Consider the following 16,758-nt stretch of genomic DNA (forward strand, 5'->3'; position numbering starts at 1 on the left):
ATGTGTTTAATCATCCTCGCCATAGTAAACTCTATAAATAAAACAAAAGGCAAAGAGAGAAACAAAATATTGCCATTAGAAAAATTTCAGAACTACTCGTGATCGGGGGGACTAGCAAAAATATTTACCTTACCTTTGCTTGTTGCCACCACGTTTCGATTTACGCCCAATCGGATTGTGTATATTGGTACGTGGTGCTGTCTCATTTACCAAACGTTTAGTCTTTTTCGGTTCTTCACGTAGCTCTTTAAAGGAGACATTCTCTTCGGATTTCATACGTTTCATAAATTTATCGATAATGTCTTTGCAATTAAGATTTGCTTCTGGCTCCCAGGTGTCATGTTTGGGACCGAAACCTTTCCAGCGTATACGGAATACGCGGCCCTTTTTCTCTTCGGCATAATCGATAATTTTCTCGACTTCCCATTCTTGTTCCTCGTCATCATCTTCATCGGCATCATTTTGTTTTTTGGCATTTTTATTGCCTTTGGCGGCGGAAGCGACAGCAGCAGCACCTTTTTTACCTTTCTTCGAGGCGGGCGTAGCACCTTTTTTCGGTGAGGTGGCAGCAGCTTGCTGAAATTGTAAAGGTAAATATATTTAATTTTTTATTTTTAATTATTATAAATAGCTTTGGTTTGAAAATCTTAATAGAATTCCTAGATTTAAATTAAGTTCGAACGGAACAAATTTTTTATATTCTCCAACATAGTTATATTGACACATATTTTTAATGACATTTTCCAGTCCAGCTATAACTTACGATGTAATGAAAATAGTGAGGGTTAGTTATATAGGAGAGACTCTAAAAATAGCTCTATATATTTCATTACCTTTTTTGATGTCCTTTCAATAAAAAGAGGATGATACAACAACATATTATCCCGCGACAGTGGGGTCTACGATACCAAAAAGACCCGACTGCCATTCGGCCAAGGATTGACGCCTTAGACCAATGTGTAAAAACAGTAGGGCATATTTGGAGCTTCGAAATTTTTATGGCAGGTAAATTCATATCCCATTATCATTTTTTTTTTATTTTCGGATCTCGGGGAATATAGATTTTTATTAGATTTTAGTTCACCTTATAGGTGAACGAAATTTAAATGAACGAAATACCCTTTTATTTATTTCAACTTAGAGCTTCATTAGTTTTTCAAAATTAAAACCAGTAAGTAGTAAAGAGGGACTGGGCCGACTATATGATACCCTTCACCACTTTGGGTATATTCTAGATATTTTTAGATTTATCTATATCTAAACTACTTAAAATCGGACAAAACTATATATGGGAGCTATATCTAAATCTGAACCGATTTTCGTGCTAATCGAAAGATATATAGGGACTTTGGTGCCCCATTTACCTTAAATCGGACTAAAATATATATGGGAGCTATATCTATATCTGAACCGATTTTCGAAACTTTGCACACATTATTCTAGACTTGATTCAGTACGCTATGCCAAATTTGGTGCAAATCAAAAGATTTGCAGGGACTTTTGTGCACCTTTTACCTAAAATCGGGCGAAACAATATATGGGAGAGCTATATCTAAATCTGAACCGATTTTTTACGAAACTTAGCACACATCATTCTAAACTCAATTCAGTACGCTATGCCAAAATTTGTGAAAATCTAATGATTTTCCGGGACTTTGGAGCACCATTTACCTAAAATCGGGCGAAACTATATATGGGAGCTATTACAAAAATAAATAATGATCAAGGTTTTAAAAATATAGATGATGACAAAGATGACAGATTATAAAGATACAGGACACAAATTTTATAGACAGTTAAAATTGATGATTGTCCTTTAAAAAAGAGGACATATGGTCACCTTGTTTTTTTACTGTGGTACAGGGTATTATGTCTTTGTGCATATGTTTGTAACAGGCAAAAGGAATCGAGATAGGCCCATATTTCCTTTTGAGAATATGCTTAGAAACACTTTCTGAATCGATACAGATTTAGATATAGCTCCCATATATTTTCGTCCGATTTCAGGTAAATTTTGCACCAAAGTCCCTGAAAATCTTTCAATTTGCACGAACTTTTGCATAGCGTACTGAAGTATGTCTAGAATGACGTGTAATAAATTTCGTGGCAATCGGTTTTTAAAACCTTGATCATTATTTATTTTTGTAATTAAAACAAATTAATTAACTTAATGAAATCTTAATGAAATATTTAGAAAATGTATTTTCAGTATTTTTAGACACATCTTCCAAACGAATTATCTGTTGATTCCATAAAAAATGTTTTTAGGGTTTCTGAAAACATTTTCCATAGGATTGAAAACCTATCTCTTTTTTTTAATTTTACAAAATTTTGCCTTCTAAAGTGGATTTCCTTGTTTGCAAAATATCCTTCGAAAACATAGTCGACATAGGTCTACTTCTTTGCTATGTTCCTTAAAGATTCCAAGAGTATTATTTTTATGAAAATATACTTTTTTCGTTTTGTCATCTATTTTCATTTTCAAAATCTGGTCGCCTTAACTATTAGAAACATTCTAAACCCAATATACATACATACACTACAATATGATACAGCTAAGTGCAACAAACCAAGAAGTTGAACTCAACTTCAATTACATGGCAAATGTAAACAAATAACAAGCACGTACACACACACTCACACATTTTTCTCCCTTGTAGAAAATGACCGGCAATACAAAAAATTCCCCGCAACATTAACAATAGACAGTGGCATGCAGAGCACGAAGCCGATCGGCTCGCAGTCGGCGTGCAGCCGCCGCCGACTTTTTTTAAGTGATCTGAGCCGCCGCTGATGTATGCGGCTCTCATCGGCTCAAATTTTTAGCCGACTGAGTCGGCTAAGCCGTTGAAAAATATAAATTTATACAGCAAATTTGTATAAATATGTCTTTTAATCTTATCGATAAATTAACATATTATAATGCTCATTATTGGACGATAATTTACATTGTGCACTCGTCTTCGAGAGGCAAAAACGTGTAGGCTATTTATATTAATTATACCCTACAGCACATAGTGGTAAGGGTATTATGTCTTTGTAGATTTGTTTTTTTTTTTTTATCACAAAACCTTTGGCAACCTTTTGTAACTTACGAATTTTGATGGAGTGGCAACCATATTATTTGCCAAAGATTCGTTGTGTTTTTGCTTGTTCAAAGAAAAGAATGCAAAATGTGCCAAAGGAATATTAAAAATTATTTTTCCGCTAACCGAAAGGGTCAAACAGTTTTGACTAAATCAGAATCCGATTCTGACGAATCTGTTGATACTGAAATCAATATTTCTCAATATGCAGATGTATCTCAATATGAAGATCTTTTTAAAAAGAAAAATGAATTTAAAAATTTGGCAAAGGTTGTTGTAAATGAAGGTGGTATATCATTGTGTTGGAAATATTTTGGTGATCTCTATTTTAAAAAGAGGCATATACTTCAAAAATATAAATTTTGCAAATTGTGTTTGGATGAAAAGACCAATTTAAAAAGGTAAGAATTTCTAATTTTTTCCATTCGCATGTGTGTAATTGTTTATGATTTTAGTTTTGGAAAATCAACATCAACCACAAATTATATGAACCATCTACGAGCAGTACATAACTTGGACGTGAAATCTTTAAATAACCTGAAAAGTTCAACAATGACACAAAATGCATTGAAATCCTCAACAAGTTGTAACAACAAACAACAAAATGCTCGCCGGGTCGCCGAAATGTGCTGTTGGGATTTGCAACCGTTTAAAATTGTTGAAAGGCCAGGATTTAAGAAATTGGTATCTTTCTTAAACCCAAAGGCTATATTCCCCACAGATAGGACAATAGCTACAACGGCTTTAAACGATGTTTATAACATATATTTGGACCACGTAAAAACAAGCCTTAAAGAGTCGCCCGAAAATGTTACACTTGTATTGGATATGTGGTCAGATAAACATAAGCACTTGTCTTACATAAACATAAAAGTGCATTTCTGCCAAAATTTTCAAATGCAAATTGTAACGCTCAAGACAGAGATCTTTCCACGACCTCACACTGGACTAGCAGTTGTAGAAAAAATTGAAGAAGCTTTATGTGAATTTAATCTGTTGGAAAAAAACATATGTGCTGTTACTGATGGTGGAAGCAACATCGTTTCAGCTTTAAAAATTAAAAATATACCAAGATATGGTTGTATGGCTCATGTTTTACACAGATTTTTGATGGAAGATATACTAAACAACAAGTCATTTGAAAATATTAATAACATAATATCAAAATTAAAAAAAATTTATGGCAGCTTAATGTATAGCTATGAAGAAATATCAAATATTCAAAATATGGAGGAACAAAACGATTTAGTAAAAATATTTACAGAGGTTGAAATAATTTTGGAGAGTTTGGATAGTTGCGAACAATTTCCACATGGAGATGACTATTTTACTGAACAATATGAAGCAACTTTAAACGTCAAGCACCACACCTCTTTGAAAAATTCCGTTGCAACACGTTGGAACTCTCTGCTTGCAATGATTCAAAGCTATACGAATAATATATCCACTATAAATATAGCATTAGTTAAAGCTAAAAAGGAACTGTTAGTGATTGGGACAATGGAAATGCAAATTATAACGGAATTTGGCACGTTTTTAAAAATTTTTGAGGACGCCACAAAACACCTTCAAGGCCAAGATTATCCGACGATATCTTCGTGTATTTATTTTCAGGAATCCATTTTGTCCTCATTGAAGAAAGAAGAAGAAAAAGCGTCTTTTGAACTAACAATCAATTTATGCAATTTCGCTGTGCAAAACTTTACGAAGCGATTCAAAGTATATAGAATGTATGTTGTAGCTGCGCTTATGGACCCATGCCAAAAAAAACTGGCCTGTTTTAGATAAATATATACTACAGATACCCAAACAATCGCCAAACTCCTTGGAACTTGTGCATGATGTTCTGTCTCCAATTTCCAAGGAGAACTTGATTATGGAAGAAATTGAAAAATTAAAGGAAATCGATGACCTATTATTAAATGAGCCATCAACGAGCACTGAACCAAATGCAAAAAAACAGGTATTATGTTTTAATAAATGTAAAGGTAAACTTAACTAACGTATATTTTACTTGCAGAAAATATCAGCTAGTCGTCAAAGAATGTTGGAATTTATGGGACCATCGCCTTCTAATGTACAAAATAACGTAGAGTTAGAAATAAGAAAATATTTGGAAATGAAAGTCGAGGCGGTTGAGCCTCTAGATTGGTGGCGACAGAACAAACAAGTACGTTAAAGATTCACATCTTAAACTTATTTTAAGCAGGTTACGTTTTGACCATTTACTTTTTATAGATCTTTCCAAATGTTGCTGCTGTAGCAAATATGTGCTTTGGAATTCCAGCCACATCAGCATCTTCAGAGCAAGCATTTTCATATGCCGGGAATTGTGTAAATGCAAAGAGAAGCAGCCTGCATCCGGCAACAGTAAAGAAACAATTGTTTGTTCACGATAACAAGGCAGTCGTCGAACCATTTTTATCAAATTAAAGTATTTTTATTAATTTTTAATGTGCTATAAGCAACAAATGTGCATATAAACTTATATTTTCATTTTTATTTTAAATTAAATGAATTGACAGTTATTAAAACAACCGAAATTATTTGTTCACGTTAAAGTCGTCGTCTGTAGCCGACTTTTAGCCGCCGCCGGCCGTATATTGCTTTAGCCGCCGCCGCCGATTTTCTTTCGGCTGCAGTCGACTTTTAGCCGCCGCCGACTTTTTTATGCTTAGCCGCCGCCGCCGAGAATTTTACATCGGCTTCGCCCTCTGGTGGCATGGCAACCCTATTTACATTTTTTCACACATATCAAATAATTTGGTGGCAACTGTACCCATATGATTTTTCCATTCGATTTAAAATAAAACATATCTCATCTTCCATAGCCACTTACCTTTTTCTTATACTTCTCGATTATATCCGGACAATTAAGACTATCTTCAGCTTCCCAAGTATCATCGGCCTTGGTGTAGCCCTTCCATCTTATCAGGAAATATGAAACACCACGTTCTGTTTTGTGTCCAACAATATCTTTGACTTCATATTCCTCCTCCTCGCCACCATCATCTTCCTCTTCGTCATCAACGGGTGCAGCCTTCTTCGCCTTAGCTTTTCCTTTGGCCGGAGTTTTAGCAGCAGCACCACCAGCTTTGCCGGATTTGCGTCCCTTCTTTTTCGGCGAAACACCATTTAGCGCCTCATCATCACTTTCATTGGTGTCCAGTGATTTTTTGGCACCAGCGGTTTTACGTTTCTTGGACTTTTTGGCGCTATCGGCACCATAATCCTCATCATCATCGTTGTCCTCGGCCGGGCTGCCACCATCATCTCCATCGCCATGTGAATAACTGTTCAAACCCTGGGCAAGATCATCATCTTCGCCCAGTGTAGTCTCTTCGTCGTCATCGCGTTCATTCGTTTTACCACCAACATCATTTTTGGCTGCATCGCCATTTTCCGAGCCATCGCTGCCACTGACCCGGTACTCTTTATCTCCCACATCATCATCGCCACCGTCCGCATCACTTTTGTAGTCCTCATTTTCCGTATATTCGGACATTTTTTTCTTGTGCATATGTTTACCCACCATTTTGGCTAAATCGACAACGAAGACTTATCACTCTCAAGTCACTTCAAGTATAAATGTACACACCGAAAATATTTATTTGGAGATTGTTGGGTTTGTTCTGTGTTTTTTGCCGCCGTTTTCTTTACACGATAACTCAAGTACGCGTTACTTAGTTAATTATTTATCGCCTTTAAAATAGACCCGGCCAAACGTATCTGTTGGCTTTGCTAACGAATACCAACATAAAGTATTAAAAGTGTTTAATTTTATTAATTTCTTTTTCACCAAATAAATTCTATGTCGGCGTCTTTAATGTCATCACAATCGGTATAATAATAAATTGACGTTAAATCGAAAAAGAGCAAAACATGAAGAAGAAGATTGTTGAGTTGTGTATATATAGTTTTGTCTCTTTCTATTCTATTACAATTGATGGGACTGTGTGAACATCCTTATAAAGTTGAGTAGTATAATGAAATGGCAACTCGCGATTGACAAGCCACTGTAGATAGTTATATTGAAGTGTGGTATAAACTATTAAACAAGTGTGTCATTTGTTTGGTTTTCGCTTTAACGTGGTACAAAATTAAAAATAGGAGTGATCATTGTGACACATAAGTCCCCTTTTCCACAGGCAAATTGTTATTTGGCAAATTTTTTGTTTTCTCCTTTGAAATGTTCGCTTGCTTTTCAACTAGAAAATTTTTATTTGCCAAATTTGCGAATAAAAATACAAAAGAAAGAAGGAAACATCAAAAGTGTTTACATTTTAAAGAATTTTTTAATATTTTATTAATTTTTTATATATTTTATCATATAAATTGCAAAAATTAAAAATTAAATTTCATTAAACAAAAGATGTGTGTCAGTAAAACAACACACAGCTTTCAACGAACAGAACAAAGCAGAATATGCGTGTACCGCGTACAGGCAAAGTTTTGTTTTATTTCCTCGCACCCCTCTCGCCTACAAACCCAGAATTTGCCAAATAAAAATGTGCCTGTGGAAAAGGGGACTAAGTAACAATTTTGATACGTAGGCTACATTTTTATTTTATTTTATCGATTTCATGTTAAGTAAGCTCAGACGGTGCTACATATATACCACTGTTTATTCTATTACAATTGATTGGACCATAGGAACATTCTTATAAAAAGAAAAGAATGTGGAATGGCAACTCAGAAGAAACGCTTGGCATGTCATTCTGCACAAATATTTTGAAGGTGTAGTATAAACTATTAAACAAATGTTCTATATGTCTGGCTTTCGCTTTTTTACATTTTGTGCAACGATTTCATATTTGGAGTAGTCCATGTAATGAAGTTTTTGGAATCGCTCATGGCCCTTTGGCTAGGTTCTCGTTTATGAAATAAAATTGAATTAAATCATATAAATGGTGCACAAGGCTCTCAAGTCACTAACCGTTCAGGAGCTTATAAAGATTTCTTGTCGATAACCTATACAGTGATCGGATAAACTATGCGGCTTCTGTGTAATCCGTTTACGTAAGTGTAACACAACGATTGATGGGCTGCCATCAATCGTTGTGTTGTGTCAGAAAATTGAAAATAGTAAGTGTAGCCAGTTGCCATGAACTAATCGCTCAAAAATAACTCGGGTCGAATGGTGCAAATAAATATCGCGGTCCTTCAAATTCTGTATATAAGATCGTTACATTATGGGTTTTATTCGAAGATCCATCTTTGGGGAAAAACAGGTTATGTAGCAACTGCGACGCTTGATCAACAAAAACTGGTCAATTCTAAGTTTTCCACAATTTTTTCTTTGGAGAAATTCCAACATCGAAAAACAGAAGGCTCAGAACAGTGCCTTTTTGTTCGACCAAGATGTCGAATAGAGGTAGTGATACACTGTGCAGCCTTGACTGTCCCTATTGGACATCAATGGAGATTAATTCTGAATAGTACGCTACAATTTGTTTTGCATGAAGTAGTCTTAGAAGAAATTAAAAAAAAAAACGAAGAAGAAAGTACGAATCTATGCGCAACATGTCAATGCGAACTATCATATATCAGCTTAATCCAGCAACTTTTTTACCAGCCCAAACGCCAAACTTCATACAGCCTTGGCGCCCAATAACTTCTTCATTATCTCGGCTTTGTGGAGCAGATCTGAATGCTAACGGACCCGTCCATATGTTGCGGATAGCGGGAAGCCCAATACTATTCATTGGATAACTGTGAAAAACAAATAAACAGTCGCTTGCAATCAGCGGGCTCAGAGGGAGAGTCTCGGAGGAAATGACCGAGTGCCTATGATCCCTGGGCTGACGAGGCGAGAATGACGCCCCTAAATAACCATCTCAGAGGTCTGAGTTACTACCTCTTAAAGTGACCCCTCTAATGCTGGGGTGTCATGCGACCTCGTTAGAGTTCTATGGTTTGCAGTTAGGGTCCCGACTGTATTAGAACGGAGCCTTGTTGACACCTAGGCGCCACAATAAGTTTATTTAGGCTTCGTTGCCAAGTCCTTGCCATGGTAAGAGGCTATGCCATGGTTGACCTCAATCCCTCACTAAAAGCACTTTCTATGGAGCCGAATTTTAATAACACCCACTTCTAAAAACAAAAACAACATGGTGTTTTCGACTGATGCTGATGCTAGAAGGTCAGACTTCAATTAACCCCCACAAATGTTGACGACCCAAGCAAATCCACTGGACCTCTCTTTTGCCTCAAGTCCTGTTACTCTCGATGACGTTAACGAAAGCTTGGAGAGGCAGATGAATCTTCTCCTCAACTTATTAGAGGAAACCGGCTCCTTCTGCCTTAGCCAGGAGAACATCCCGAATCAACTCTGGGATGACTCACCCATGTCAGACGAGTAAGACATCATGGAAACTACAATGATTAGCACTACGGTGAGGAACGCGGTAGCGATCCTGGTGTCTCCTCTGAAGCAAGGTGAGTCCTCCCAGGCGAGTTTGAGGATCCGTCTTACCTTGTATTATTGTACCATGGGAACAACTATACCTGTTTTCTTGAGAAGCCTGGCTTAAAGATGTACCCGTTTTTGATGGAAATCAAATTTGTCTCTGATCTTTTATAAATTGACATCTCCTCGAATGGACTTAATTTAGATAACGAATATTATAAATATATATATATATATAAATTTTTAATTTGAGTTTTAGGGTTTTTAAATTATTCGTCTAGATTTACGAAATCCACTCGATCTCAAATGTCAATTCCCAGTGTGATCCCACCCACCATTCTCTCTCAGAGAAAGTTGCCATTCACACACAAATCATCAGTAGCGGCAACTCTGTTTTGTTTTTTGACATTTCAAATGAAAACAAAACTTGCTGCATTCTGCTCAGTACTGGTAAAACACGTGCGACCAGTTGAAGAGATATTTTAAATTTAAAACTTCTGAATTAAAATCTATACAAATTCACAATGATTAAGGGTAAAAAACGCGAAGCAGAGAAAACCATTGCTGGCGAAGAGCCACAAAAGAAGAAATTCGCAAAGGTAGACAAAGATAATAATGCAAAGGAAAAGAAAACAGCCAAGTTCAGTAAACCAACTAAACCCAGTGGTGGTGCTGGAAAACCTGGAGATAAAGGTAAAGCACCAGGGAAATTTACTGGCAAACCTGGTAACAAATTTGCTGGTAAACCAGGAAATAAATTTGCCGGTAACCCCAATAACAAATTTGCCAAAAATCCAAATAATAAATTTGCTGGTAAACCCAAATTTGGAAAACCTGAGGGCGATGGAGGAGCTGGTGGCGGAGATGCCAAGCCGGAGAAAACAGATTGGAATAAATTCAAACAGGAAAAGAAAGACTTGAAATTGAAACGTAAACAAGGCAAAGATACCTATGAAATCTCCATTGAAGCTAAGCAGATCTATGAAAAACTCAAATGCCGCAAGACTGAAAAGAAAGCCGAATTAGTTGAGAAACTATACAATCTATTTAATACAGGCGATACCATTAAGAAGGTGGTAATGGCTCACGACACGGCTCGTGTTATACAGTGTATGCTAAAGTTTGCCTCACCTTCGGTAAGGGAACAACTGTCGGAGCGCCTCATGCCCTTGGCTGTGGAAATGTCCATTTCGAAATATGCCCACTTTTGTGTACTGCGTATGTTCAAATATGGTTCCCCAGTGACCAAGAGTAAATTGGTTGATGCCTTCTATGGTCATGTTGTGAAATTGGCTTGCCACAGTGTATCGAGTAAGATTTTGGATCATGTCTATTTGAGTGTGGCCAGTGCTAAACAGAAGGCCTACTTGCGTCAGGAATTCTATGGTGATTTGTATAAAAAGGGTAAAGATGATAAAGTTAACACCTTGGCAGATTGTTACAAAGATACACCCACCATGAAGGCATCGATTTTGAGTGCGGTCAAGGCAAATTTGGAGCATGTATCCAATAAACAATTGGTGGATAATTCATTGGTACATGCCATTATGTTGGAATATGTTAAGGAAATGGATGAGGACAAAGTGGAGGAGACAGTGACAATGTTTGGTCCCCTCATTCCACTAATGTTGACCACAAAGGATGGTTGTCAGGCATCGATTATTTGTTTCTATAAATCGACACCAAAGAATAGAAGAGTGAGTGTTGTTAATTGCTTTCCTAATATTTAAATGTATTTATGTTACATATTCTTTTGCAGGCCATTATTAAGACCATTAAGGAGCACTTGGTGAAAATTTGTACCCATGAACATGGCCATTTGTTTACCATTGCTCTGCTGAACAGTTTGGATGACACCAAGGCAACCAAAAAGGCAATCTATGATACCATACATCCTGAGTTGCAAACTCTCATGGCCAACCAATGGGGTCGCCGTGTCATTGAATGGCTTATATCGCCCGGTGGCACCAATTGTTTCCATCCCACATTTATTGCCACCATTGAAGAGGGTCTGCAATATGGTAAGAAAGATAAGGATGTCAGACGTAAAGAAATTTTCGAACAAATTGAAGAACCCATTGCCACAGCCATTGGGGAAAATCCCGAATTTTGGTTATCAGATAAACATATCGGTTTGGTCACTGCAGAGATTTTGATTAAGTGTGAGTAGTACAAAACATTTATTTGAAGATTCAATATCAAAATATTTTTCTTTTAGTGACGGGTGATCACTTTGTAACTGCCGCCTCGGCATTGACCAAAGTCATTGCCAAGCCCGATTGGAGTGTTAGCGTAGAAGATGAAACGACAAAAGAGAAACAGAAAAAGAAACCCCAAGATGTTGAAAAAATTATTGCCGAGGCAACAAAACAAAAAACCAAACAACGTAAGCAGGCTCAAAAATTGGCGGCAAAGTCTAAAGAGGAGGATGGGGATGCCCAGAATGCCGAGGATGATGATAAGGGAGCTGATGATGATTCGGATGAGGAAGAGAAGGAAGAGGTATGTGCCAGCAGGGAATATAAATAAGGTACAATTAAAGGAAAACAAGAAGGTCTTAAAATAAGCTCCCATAGGAGAAGTGAAAATATTCATCTTGGATAGAAGAATACATTATTCTAAAAAAGAGACTGCCCCTTATTAGAAGAAGCCAAGAAGGGCTTCTTCCCATGGAAGAAGTGAAAATATTGATCTTGGGTGGATGAATACATTACTCTTAAAAAAGATACTCTCCCTTATTAGAGGATGCCAAGAAGGGACTCTTCTTACGACGGAAACAACAGTAAATTTTCTCATAGAAGAAATAGTTAAAATCTGACCTTCCGTAGCAGAAAATGGCTGAGATGGTTTTCTATACGATATGGTGGTAATCTCTATAGAGGTATTTTTTTAAAAGAAAACAAAAAAGGATTACTTTATGTAGATGAATACAATGGGGTCTTATTCTGCAGAATCCTATAAAGACTTCCTCCTCTAAAGAACACAGAAGGTTTTTTCTACTTTTGTATAAGAAGACAATAAGGTTAACTTTGTAGCACGACAATGAAGACCTCTTTTGTAGAGAAAGAAAGAAAAGAGGACTTCTATGGACGACGACCTAATGCCTTCTTTCTCTAATACCAGAATATCTGATTTATACAAGGCTTGAAAAAACGGTGGCCTGCTTCCAGGAGGTCTTCTTGTATACAATATAATATGGTATTCCTTAATAGAAGAGAAGGTGATCTATTGAAGAAGATTCCATATTGATCTCCTAGATCAGAATATCGACCATAACATATTTTTCAGTATGAGGTGTTGTTGTACTCCAAGAAAAATTTAAATGTTGAAGATAATTGATTGAATGGTTTTTACAAATTAAACACTAATGCATTCCCAAAATAATGGACGTCAAATGACCACCAGCAGCAGCTGTCCTCAAAGTGAAAGACCTCGATAGCCTAACGAACACTACGTTTACGGTCTTGAATCGACGCTGGGCTATTTTTTCATTTGGCCCCAAACGACATAGTCATCAGATCTCGATCGCCAATATCGATTACGTTTTCAGAAGATGGCAAGATTTCGGACGCCAATATTGATTACGTTTTCAGAAGATGGCAAGATTCGGAATTTTTTTTAACAAAACTTCGCAGACATGAGTCTGGACCAAATTCAGTACTCTGCGCAGAATTTTGTCCCAATCGGATAAATATTGGGAGTTTGGTGCATCATTTACAAAAAAAACGACCGAAACTATATATGGGAGCTATATCTAAATCTGAACCGATTTTAACAAAACTTCGAAGACATAAATCTGGACACACCTCAGTACTCTGTGCAATATTATGTCTCAATCGGACAAATATTGGGAGTTTGGTGCAGCATTCACAAAAAATCGGATGGAACTATATATAGGAGCTATATCTAAATTTGAACCGATTTTAACAATACTTCGCAGATATGAGTCTGGACCAAATTCAGTACTCTGCGCAGAATTTTGTCCCAATCGGACAAATATTGGGAGTTTGGTGCATCATTTACAAAATAAAAAAAGAAGGACGAAACTATATATGGGAGCTATATCTAAATCTGAACCGATTTTAACAAAACTTCTAAGATATCAATCTGGACCCACCTCAGTACTCTGTGCAAAATTATGTCTCAATCGGACAAATATTGGGAGTTTGGTGCAGCATTCACAAAAAATCGGACGGAACTATATAAGGGAGCTATATCTAAATTTGAACCGATTTTGACAAAACTTCGCAATATTTTGTCCCAATCGGACAAATATTGGGAGTTTGGTGCATCATTCACATAAAATCGGACGAAACTATATGTAGAAATGGACGTAATAAGTGAGGATGACTATCGGACGGCTTGAATTCTTGTCTTAGCTGGCCTTTATAAGCCTTAGAACCAAAAAGTTATCCTATGGATTGGACAAACCTGGATTTTTCTCAAACACACATTTTTTAACCGAATGTATTTTCTTCTTGTTTTCCTTCCAGCCAACTGCCACAGTTAATGTATTGGGTATTGAGGAAGCCGGTCTCCATATTGTGCTCAAGAAAATCATTAAAAATGACAAGGAACGTTTGGCAGCAAATGCCGAGGCAGCCACATTCGGCAGTCTGCTGATACAAGAACTTAACGAAGACACACTCAAGGCGTGGTTAAATATAAATCGTGCCTGTTTCATTTTGCTGAATATTTTCGAAAACAATTCCACCGATGTACAAAAACAAATGAAAACTTTGCTGAAACCCCACATGGCTGCATTGAAAAAACAAAAATTCAATGGTGCCCAGTTGCTATGGAAAAAATTGAATTAATTTCTAGATCTTTAATACAATATTTAAAAAAACGTATATTTTTGTAATTAAATAAAGTTTTTTTTATTAGTTTTAAAAATTCCAAGTTTATGTTACTACTACTAAAAAAAATAATAATACATACAAAAAATTAAGAAACGTATTTCTTTATTTAACAAAAGTGTATTTTTTCATGATTGGAAAACTTGTGTGTTTTCCCTTTATATAAGTAGTTAGTTTTCTTTTAGTTTTAATATGTTTCTTTTTCAAAAATAAAACAAATTAAAATGCAAAAAATTAGGAGTTGTTTTGGTTTGTCTCTCACACACACATGTTGTTGGCATAATTCAATATGCTGCTGCTTTTGGCTTCTAAATTGTAATTTTCTTTCTCTTAAATCTATTCTGTGCGTAAAATAATATGCAAACCCGAATCTGTATCGACAATTTTCGATAATTGTCCCACCTTCAAGCTAAATGCAGCCTCTTCGAAGGGTTTTTGCATTTGGCCACGGCCAAACATACCCAAATCACCACCACGTTTGGCTGAACTACAATCGGAGTATTTTTGAGCCAATTCATCCAGAGTGGCAGAACCATTTTCGATTTGTTTGCGATAATCCTCGAGCAGTTGACGGGCCTCTTCTTTGGTGCGTGTAATATTCTCTTCACGCCACGACGATGGGCGACGACTGCCCTTGTGCTTGACCAACAAATGGGAGCAACGCACCTCGCTGGGTCCACTGGAAGATACTTCTTTTTTGGCCGGTTCCGTTGGTAAATCCCATTGTGATTCCTTGGTGTAAATGTTTAGGTAGTATGTTAGGCCTGAAATCGAGGATGGAATGATTAGCAATTTTAAGAAGTAAAATGATGCTCTAAATAAAAATATAAATCTGGGAGGAGGAGACAAAGTGTTTACCACAGTGTATCGAATACGATTTTGGATCATGTCAAGGCAAATTTGGAACATGTTTCCAATAAACAATTGGTGGATAATTTATAGGTACATGCCATTATGTTGGAATATGTTAAGGAAATGGATGAGGACAAATTAGAGGAGGCAGTGACAATGTTTGGACCTCTCATTCCACTAATGTTGACAAAGGATGACTGTCAGGCTTCGATTATTTGTTTCCGCTTAAGTCAAGTTTAGGGGCTCCACTCGGATCGCTTTGAAACCGTAAGTAGTCCTCGTTGAGCTGATTACAGTGATGTATATTTTATTTGTGGGAAAAGCATAATTCCCGAGATATGGACCTTGAATTTTCGGAACAAATCTTGGTTAAAACGGCATTTTGAAACTCATTTTAAAACTTATAACGAATACTTTCCCTAAAAAACATAAACATAGCATGCCGGGCATGAATTCTCGTGTTTTCACTTTAAGCGATCCGAGTGGAGTCCCTTATTAAATTTCAAATTCCATTACAGCCATTTAAAAATATATTTTCCAAAAAAATCATCAACAAAATACATTTCCACCAAATGTCCCAATGCAAAAGGGTTGTGCAGCAGCAAGCAAGCTGCACCACTCACGCGAAAAAAAACTCATGAGGGTTATTTTTTTTCTTTCCGTACACTTACCGGTAGAACGACTTGTGCGTACTTCCCAACCTTCAGGAATATTCTTTTCATTATCGGACATTGTTAAATGCAAGTGTTTGTGTATTCGGCTTTTTTGTTAATTTACTTATCAATTGCAATAAATTGTCTTTATTTCACCAATATTTTTCCTTGTTTCTATTTGCGACTTATATTGTTTGCAAAAAAATGTTATATTTTTCTATTTATTGCCTGTATCTCTTCTCTCGCACACACACAAAGACTTAGGGTTATGTCAATCGACAGTTATTAATTGTTTGTTGACAGCAGCTTTGTAGATGGCGTTCGTTTGTGAGATTACTGTCAGAGTGTGAGAGAGAAGTATAAGGGATGTTCTCATTGTACAGTTACTAACAGCACGTTTACAGAAGTTATTAAAAAGTTTATTTTCTTCTTAGTACACGTCAATTAGTCTGCTCAAAAGATTAGATGAGAAATAGGAACAGGGCATTTTGCAATTAAAAACTATTCGTAGAAGACAAATTCAAATATGTCAGAAAAACGTGATTTGGTGTTTCCTAATGATAGCAAAGGATAATTTTCATAAGCAGATGAATATCTTACTTACTTAGCTGGCTTGTTACATAACGGTTGTTCCATAAGCCGAGCTTAAAAAAGATTTCCAATGCAAAAATCGGAAGGGAAAATGTCTTTGACCCCACCGTCGGAAAATTCAGTCTTCATGAAGAAACATCCGACAACAGCATGAGGTTGATTGACTTCGCGGCAGCAAAAAAAAATTGTAGTTAGCAGCACCAGATTCAAGCATCTCGATATATACAAGAACACATGGATTTCTTCTGATCAAGAAACGATAAATCAAATTAATCATATTGTGATAGACGGAAGGCTTTCACCCAGTG

At 36.5% G+C, this 16,758-nt stretch overlaps 3 protein-coding genes across 3 annotated transcripts; 1 reads left to right on the forward strand and 2 right to left on the reverse strand.

The window, feature by feature from the left end:
* LOC133334310 (M-phase phosphoprotein 8-like) lies at positions 1 to 6,646 on the reverse strand. The gene is made up of 4 exons (XM_061542600.1): positions 5,926 to 6,646; positions 516 to 576; positions 134 to 446; positions 1 to 31 (listed from the first exon to the last, which is right to left on the reverse strand). The coding sequence occupies exons 1-4, from the start codon at positions 6,619 to 6,621 to the stop codon at positions 7 to 9; spliced, it is 1,095 nt and encodes a 364-aa protein (XP_061398584.1). The 5' UTR covers positions 6,622 to 6,646; the 3' UTR covers positions 1 to 6.
* A 3,373-nt stretch (positions 6,647 to 10,019) lies between these two features.
* Positions 10,020 to 14,312, forward strand: LOC133334311 (protein penguin-like). The gene is made up of 4 exons (XM_061542601.1): positions 10,020 to 11,192; positions 11,255 to 11,657; positions 11,714 to 11,966; positions 13,997 to 14,312. Exons 1-4 carry the CDS (start codon positions 10,020 to 10,022, stop codon positions 14,310 to 14,312), a joined length of 2,145 nt encoding a protein of 714 aa, XP_061398585.1.
* Positions 14,313 to 14,690: 378 nt separating this feature from the next.
* LOC133334309 (putative peptidyl-prolyl cis-trans isomerase dodo) lies at positions 14,691 to 15,957 on the reverse strand. The gene is made up of 2 exons (XM_061542598.1): positions 15,878 to 15,957; positions 14,691 to 15,118 (listed from the first exon to the last, which is right to left on the reverse strand). Exons 1-2 carry the CDS (start codon positions 15,936 to 15,938, stop codon positions 14,691 to 14,693), a joined length of 489 nt encoding a protein of 162 aa, XP_061398582.1. The 5' UTR covers positions 15,939 to 15,957.
* Positions 15,958 to 16,758: the final 801 nt, after the last annotated feature.

The sequence above is a fragment of the Musca vetustissima genome, unplaced genomic scaffold (assembly GCF_032173495.1).
Source record: "Musca vetustissima isolate MV318-11 ecotype Yass unplaced genomic scaffold, APGP_CSIRO_Mvet_v1 utg12249, whole genome shotgun sequence".
Classification (NCBI taxonomy): domain Eukaryota; kingdom Metazoa; phylum Arthropoda; class Insecta; order Diptera; family Muscidae; genus Musca; species Musca vetustissima.